This window comes from Strongylocentrotus purpuratus, unplaced genomic scaffold, assembly GCF_000002235.5.
Source record: "Strongylocentrotus purpuratus isolate Spur 01 unplaced genomic scaffold, Spur_5.0 spur5_contig_841, whole genome shotgun sequence".
NCBI classification, from domain to species: domain Eukaryota; kingdom Metazoa; phylum Echinodermata; class Echinoidea; order Camarodonta; family Strongylocentrotidae; genus Strongylocentrotus; species Strongylocentrotus purpuratus.
The window spans coordinates 357,434-365,845 of record NW_022145548.1 but is presented as its reverse complement, the minus strand read 5'-3'; the positions used below and the strand labels follow the sequence as shown (position 1 = coordinate 365,845).

General features: G+C 39.6%; 1 protein-coding gene across 1 annotated transcript in view; it reads left to right on the top strand.

Annotated features, from left to right (window-relative positions):
* The first annotated feature begins 480 nt into the window (after nt 1–480).
* Nucleotides 481–8,412, top strand: part of LOC586208 (glomulin) — a 29,356-nt gene continuing 21,424 nt past the window's right edge. The window contains exons 1-4 of the mRNA XM_030989016.1: nt 481–570; nt 2,031–2,144; nt 3,978–4,097; nt 5,020–5,119. Coding sequence (XP_030844876.1) covers nt 535–570; nt 2,031–2,144; nt 3,978–4,097; nt 5,020–5,119 — 370 coding nt within the window. The 5' untranslated portion in view covers nt 481–534. The remainder of the gene's footprint in view (nt 571–2,030; nt 2,145–3,977; nt 4,098–5,019; nt 5,120–8,412) is intronic.

Sequence of the window (8,412 nt, the reverse complement as noted above, 5' to 3'; positions counted from 1 at the left end):
CAAACTAGTACAGACGTGTTTTAATCTATTGTACTCTATAAATATCACAAAATCATGACATTTCGATGTATGTTGATCTGGTTTACTCTGATGTAAGTTGTAATTCGTTGTTTTTGGTGATGATGATTGATGATGATTGATGATGATGATGATGATGATGATGATGATGATGATGATGATGATGATGATGATGATGATGATGATGATCGACGATTATGTTCGTTAATTGGCCATTCTCTAATAAAAAGTTTAAAACATACAGACATATTACAACTGAGATTTAAAAAAAAAAACTATAATAACAAATGTTCATCTCCTTAAAAAAAAGTGGTCTCGGTCCTGCACGATACATCTAGAGATCTATAGTTTGATGTCAGTTTGATAAGAACCATCATCGTCCCGATGGTGGTGATGATGACCCATAACGAAGAGAATCGAGGGGATTTCCCTATTGATGTACTGTATGAACATGCGCGCTGTGCATGTGTTGCATGCGCCCGACCAACCGACTGAGGGATCCAGAAAGAATATAGAATGGCGGCAGAATTGAAGAAGCTTGCTGACAATTTCGTAAGTTATGTGCAACTTTGTGCATAATTTCGTAGAAGAAGATATAGATATCTACATAAAAAAGATGCTCCCGATTACATACCATCTGTTTTCCACTGTAGAAAGATGAATTTCATTAGAGTTTACAATTTCGCTATTGCCCCACATGTTCCTTATTTTGTTAGCAGGTTAGTCCAGACAGTGTGACTGTGTGTTGAGCTTGAGCTGAGCTGAGCTGAGCTGAGCTGAGCCTGGCGCTGGCCACGCATAGCTGCATTAACTATCATGGACTGGCTGTGAATTAAAAACTGTTCTATTGATTCTCAACATTTCAAACACCACTGTACAAAAGTCAACTGATTTCACTAAAAATGGGTACTTTAGTGACAATTGATGACACCTAGACTACCTAGATCTAGACCTAGATCTAGATCTAAATAGCAGTAAAATACAATTTTTTTCAACTTACCGATGTTAGAAAGAATAATTTGAAAATTCAAATCGTGAGTCTATACTGTCAAACTTGCCGATCAGCCACATCGTCTTCATTGTGTTCAATAAGTGTATTGACTATTCATGCGTATGTGCAATTGCTGCCTCTTAGCATGTAGTACAGCGCTAGCCTAGAGCCGCATTAGTATTGAGTGACTCTTTAGTCTCTATGCTCTGCTGAGATCAGGCAGCAATTGCACACATTGCGCACTAATGTACACAATGAATACAAAGTTTGTCTCTGCTAGTGCTACACATGATGCATGTTTTCTCCAAAATCACTACCTGTATTAATGATAGTTGCAATTTATATATAGTCTATAGTCCCGTATCCACTGGATATAAAGCGCTTTCCACATAAGTCTTCTCTTTGCTCTTCTTTTAACACGTTTTAAAGTGCATGGTGTGAAAGTGCATGATTAGCACGTTCAGTTGTCCAGCTCTTGGGCAGTTGGGATTGTATATTAATTGACTAGATCTAATTTTATTCATAACTTGTGAGGAAAAACCACACATAGCTGCATTACTATCCTGGCCGTGTATCAAAAGCTGTGCTATTGATTCTCAACATTTCAAACACCACAGTACAAAACTCAACTGATTTCACTCAAAATCAGTACTTTAGTGACAAATAGCAGTAAAATACAATTTTTGTAACTTACCAATATTAGAAAGAATAATTTAAAATTTAAATTGTAAGTCTACTGTCAAACTTGCTGATCAGCTACATCGGCATGATTGTGTGCATTTGTGTATTGAGAGTGTATTGACTATTCATGTGTGCAAATGCTGCCTATTAACACGTAGTGCAGTGCTAGAGGTCAATACGAATTAGCATTGACTCTCTATATGCTTTGCTGGAGTGGGGAAAAATGTAGAGCAGAGTCTTTCATATTTCCAATTATTTTGTAAACATTTTTGTTTAATATAGAGAACATCTTGATCAAAACCTCCTACTGTTTTTCTCTCTTAATGTTTCTTGCCACCAGCTTGAAGACCAGTCATCATGGGAACCGTCTATCTTTCTCGGAGCTGTCCGAGAGCTGGTGGATAGAGAAGAGACCAGTGCAGTCCTTGAAATTCTACAGAATGGCAGTTATAAGGTGAGTTGATCAGGGGGGGGGGGGGGGTTCACAAAGATTCTAAGACGAAATTAACTCTAAGTTGGACTTAAAAATTATAGAGAGCCATTTGTAGCCTTGAAATAAAATATATTCAAAAGCGAAAAATTCAAGTATTTTTGACTTTTTATAAACTCCACGTCAAGAACATGAAATCACCTTGATAATAGAAAATATGAATGATAGGAATCAACATTTTATGCCTTTTAAAATAACTTGTGAAAAATATTTTCATAGATGCTAACGGCTTTCCATAAATGTTAAAGGTAAAGACCAGTATTGGAAACGCCCCAATTTCAAAAAATGAAATGGAATCTTTCATTACCAATCATGTGAAAGAATATGTTTTGACTAATACATAATGATAAAAAATTTGCCGGGAAACCGCCTACTAATTCATATATTTGGTAAATTTGTTTCTCTCATGGTTTGTGAGAGATATAGGGTAGTCCCATATACATCTTTTTGTGTATAGTGCTTGTAACTTTACGAAGAATGGGCCAAATTTCTTATCATTTTGATGATTCCAGAACCTTGCAGATGCTAGATGCTAGATGATCAACCTTTTCTGATCGATTCCCCAACGTTTCTTTCACAATGCAATCGCTTGACCATAACTGGTCTTTACCTTTAAGTCCAACTTAGAGATCAGTTCAACTTAGGATCTTTGTGAAACACCCCCCAGGTTTGGCTGTACAGGCAACAGGGTAGCGTCTCACAAAAACGTCAGAAGTGCAAGTTTGCTGACAACCCATTGAAACACGTGTGAAATTCACATGTGTTTCGATGGGATATTGGTGATCTTGTCCTTATGATGGTTTCGTAAAATGATGCCAATGTTCTTAATGGGACCTCAATGGGCCTGTATCTTAGCCTCATCTTTATCACAAGATAGTTGAAAAGATTCATAAATAGCCTTTCTTGTGTTGATTGTGTGGAGTCTTTACACTGTTTGTTTCATTGTTTCAAGGTAAAGACCAGTTTTGGAAATGCACCCCTCTCAAAAATGAAATGGAAGCTCTTATTACCAATCATGTGAAAGAATATGTTTTGACTAATAGGTGATGATACAAATTTTGCCGGGAAACTGCCTACTAATTGATATATTTGGTAGATTATTATATCTATTATTGTAACTTTACCAAGACTGGGCCAAATTTCATTTTGATAATTCTAGAACCTTGCAGTACACACCAATACTTATATGCTAGACGATCAACCTTTTCTGACCGTTTATTTCACAAAACAATTGCATGACCAGAACTGATCTCTACCTTTAATATGGCAGAAGAGGCATTCCATTGATTGAAGAAGGGACGTTGCATTGAAGGGAGACATACTGATTCTTTTGTCTTTAGTTGCTTGTCTCGTTTTGGCTTCAGTATGTCTTCCTCTCTTCAATTCTAGTCTTTGATTTTGTATTACCAATCATCTCTTTAGTTTAGAATATGTTTCACAGTAAGGGTTAACAAAAAAAAGCCATTCATTATAGTGCAAGCGATTTTGGGTCACTTAGTATTCTAGGCAGAATCACACATATTCTACAAAGGTGCTGTATCACGCTTATTATGTTTTATAAAAATACTGTTGTAAGTATCCTAAGGATGATTTTGATGATGACAAGGAGGAGGCTAATGATTGATGATGATGATGGTAATGGTGATGGTGGTGATGATAGCGGTGATGATGAAGAGGAGGAGGAGGAGGAGGCTAATGATTGATGAAGATGATGGTGATAATGATGGAGATGATGAGGATGCATCGACCTGTATTTATAAATGTACCATGCATTTGAACTTTGACCTTCATACTCAGGCTCTGGTGGAGACAGTAGCTTGGGACCTCCTGCCGATAATCACCCCACATGTCAGTGACACTGAGACAAACAACGATGTTTACAAGGACTCGGCACAGATACTCAATGACTTGGCAGAGGTATGTAGTAAGGCGAGGCGTCAAAAATAAATATACCAGCCAGCGGCAGCTAACTGCACTTGTGCGTCCTGGCTGCATTTTTTAAATTAGCTCAGCCGGCTACCGCTGGCGGTAGGAAATGGCATTCAAAAGCATGCGCCGGCTGCCGCCTTTCGAATGGAAACCGAGCCTCAGATCCCAGCCTGGCGCAAGCCGGCTGGGCTAATAAGTGAAAAATAATTGCCCCAGCCAGGCTTCGGCCGTAATTGCAGCCTCGATGCGCCAATACGTGAGGCGGCAGCCTGCTGGTATCGATATTTTTGACGCATCACCTAATGTGCTGCCTCTCTTTATTTCGGCAATAAAAACTATTAATAGTGATCTCCGGACGAAAGCAACCCCCAATTTGCTTTTTCTCTAGGGGATTTTTTTCAAATTTTGAATAAAATTTTGTATCAAGAAGAAACATCCGTCACTCCAAAGAATCAAAGTGTAAACTAACAAAATACTTGTTTCTTGAGTGAGGAATAATGTAATGGTACATTGGTGATTAAAGTGTTGTGAGCTATTAGAGCAATACATGTATATAATGTCATAATCCTAAAGTTTGTCTGTATTTAGATGAGAGTAAAAAATAAACTACATGATTTTATCCCTATTTCTCTTTTTCTTTCTTAATCTATCTCTCTCTCTGTCTCTCTCTATCCCTTTCTCTCTTAATTAATTTCTCTTGCTCTCCCTCTCTCCCTTTCTCTCTCTCTCTCTCTGTCCTCTTGCTCTCTCTCTATCCCTTTCTCTCTCCCTCTTTCCCCTCTCTTGCCTCTCCACCTTCTCCTCCCTATCTCTCTCTCTCTTTCCTCTCTCTCTATCTCTTTCTCTCTTAATTTATCTCTCTTGCTCTCCTCTCTCCCGCTCTCTCTCTCTCTGTCTTTCCTCTCTGTAGATTGGGAAACCTAAAGAGATGATCTTGGGTTATCTAGAGCAGCTTGATCGTTTCCTTGACGATGGCACCTACAGAATACTCCTTAAACCACTCTCAACAGGTAAGTAAACAGGGAGGTGGTATCAGCGGGAGAGTAGACAGGGGCTGGGGGTGTCAGGCTTCCTGGCAGACTTTATTTATCTTTGGTCCCGCTCTGTTGGGTCTCACATGCTGTAAAAGGAGATGGTCGTCAGTTTCCGTGTGCAGTAGGTCATTATTCGCTGACATCAGACTTGGTGGAAATACCGTTGATGGGTGTACAAGTCTCGCACTCAGCAAACCAGTGGTGCCGTGGTACCTCCATTATTAGGTAAACACCGAATGTTTCGGAATTCCCCATGAGAGCCCACTACTATGTGCTTTAAAACACAAGAGGCACAATCGCTCCCACTGTGTATGCTCACACATTATGTGATAATGAAATTACTTACTTCACTGTGGCACCTCAGTTCACTCTGAGTACAGCATATCATCATTATGGGATAGCTGTTAGGAGCTGCTGAAAGGACCTACCAAGGTTTTCAAGGTCAAGGTTCAAACCGACTGAAATGTGGCCTCGCTGCATCTAACAGGGTTGTTGTGAGGACTAAACCAACTTTGCAGGTTGAAAGCGTGCATGAATTTATTCATTACCTTTGTGGTTGCTCTTTTTCCTGGAGAAGTTACCCTTTGTATTTTTGTCTGAAAACCCTTGTGTTATGTAGTAGCTCCAAAGGTGTTCTCATCTGGCAAATGCAGGGGGGGGGGGGGGGGGGGGAGTTGTGGCTAAGGGAGAGGTTTGTCTCAAAAGTCCACTGTAAATTGAAAATAGCCTCTGTATTGTGAATTTTCCAAAAGGGTGATATGGCTTTAAAGGCATTGTTCAATAAAGTTAAATCTAAGAAGCACGGTCCTACGTGTTATCAGTGTCCGTGATATTGGGTAATATTGAAGCCCTAAAAAAATTGCGCTTCAAAATGATCAAGAAGTGGAGACTAAGATGGCGGCGACGGAGTAATGAGCACGCTCTAGCTCTCTCTCGCTTTTGACCAACCCTCGCTAAAAACAAGCAAACCGAAAAAATGCAAGCACGAAAGTTGTCTTCTCAACGACCTCAACAAGAAGCCACACAAAAAAATTACAACTTGCGAGCAAAAAGTGGCAAAAAAGGTGAGCATTTGTCAGGCTCGCCCAACATGCCCAAGATGGATCTAACCACACCGAATGCGGCCAGAACCAAGCCTGCCGCTTCCCGCCCCGAAGCCTACTCCGATCCCATCGAGTCATCTTATCTTACGCCCGACATAGCAGCAACGCATCGCCATACGTCATCTATTGTGTCCCCCACTTGTCTGCAAGCGCCACCAAGCAAGGCTGACCCCTCCGCTGACGTGAGTTCAATTCTAGAGTCAATATCCTCGACAGTTAAGGTAGCGGTGTGCGAAGCGAATGTGGTAATAAATAAGAAGCTTGATAAAGTATTAAGTGATATCAGTGACTTCAGAAATGAGCTTGCTACTACAAAGGTGAAAGTTGCTGACCTGGAGACCGCCATGGACGACACAACTCGCAGAGTGTCTGACATCGAGGAAAAAGCGATCCCGAAGATGGTAGTGGAGTATCACAAGCTGGTCCAGGAGTTAGCAGAAAAATTGACCCTCCAAGAGATTCACGACCGCAAGCTCAATCTACTGATTTATGGAGCTAAGCAAGTCCGGGAAGAAAACGCGTATACGGTAGCTGCCACGGTTTTCTCTGGTCTTCTAGGCATTCAATTGGAAGAATCCACGCAGATTCCACTCGTCAACGCTCATCGTTTGCCTGCCCCGCGTCATCATAAACCCGACGACGAAAGCCCCAACCCATTGATCGTCAGATTCGCGAGGATGCGTGACAGGGAAAGAATCCTACACGCCTTTGAGAAACCCCGCCCAAGACAACCCGATGGGACCCAGAGAGCAAGCGACTCCGACAAGCAAAAGAGCAAAATCACCGTCAGAACGGACCTCCCACCGATGCTAAAACGAGAACGTGGTCGCCTCTCCGGTATCGCGTTCGATTTACGACGTGACAAACATCTCATGACGCGCATCAAAGTCATCAATACCAAAGTCATTTTGCAAACGCGAAAATCCAAGGATGGAATCTGGAACGCCTGGAAAGAAACCTAATCCTGTCAAAGTGGTAAATATTCTCTTATGATTATAACATTGAAATTGTCCAAGGCTCTGGAATGTAAAGCGAACTCTTGATTGTGGATATTGTATGTAAATGAAAATTATAACTTTCCTTTTTTCCCCCAATTGGAAGCTACTAGAAAATATATTGCTTGCTTTTTTTCTGCAGTAAATATATAATTGCTTTCAGAATAGATCATTTTGCGTCATATTTTTCGGGGCCATTACCCAAGCACATTACGTAAACGTAATTGGAAACTTTTTGAAGTCCTTTTTTCATCTTCGAGTGATCACTAAAAATGTCAAAGTGGTAGATGTTATCTTATGATCATAACTTTGAAATTGTCCAAGGCCTTGGAAAATAAGTTAAACTCTTGTTTGTGGATATTGTATGAAAACAAGTTTTATCTCATTTTTTTTTTCTTCAAATGGAAAGCTACTAGAAAATATATTGCTTGCTTTTTTGCAGTAAATACATAACTGCTTTCAGTAAAGATTATTTGCGTCGTATTATAGAGGTAAAATTACCCACGCATACTACTTAAACGTAGTTGGAAACATTTCGACTGAAGTCCATTTTTCATCCTCGAGTAATCACTAAAAATGTCAAAGTTGTAAATATTCTCTTATGAGTATAACTTTAAAATTGTCCAAGGCTTTGGAAATAAAGCGAATCCTTGTTTATTGCGTTGATATTGTATGAAAACGAAGATCATCTCTTTCATGTTTTTGTTTCTTTCTTCCAATTGAAGGCTACTAGAAAATATATTGCTAGCTTTTTTTGCAGTTAATACATAACAGCTTTCAATATAGATCATTGACGTCATATTATAGGGGTCTTTATTACCCATGCATATCACGTAAACGTCATTGGAAACATTTCCTAGTTAATTTTCATCTTCGACGGATCACTAAAAATGTCAAAGTGGTAAATGTTCTCTTATGATTATATCTTTGAATTATCCAAGGCTTTGGAAATTAAGCAAACTCCCGTTGTGGATATTGTATGTAAGTGAAAATGATCTCTTTCACTTGTTTTTTTTGGTTTGTTTATCCAATTGAAAGCTAATACTAGAAATATTCGGCTTGCTATTTTGCAGTAAATACATAACTGCCTTCAGTATAGATCATTTGACGTCATATTATAGGGGTCATATTACCTATGCATATCACGTAAACGTCATTGGAAACATTTCCT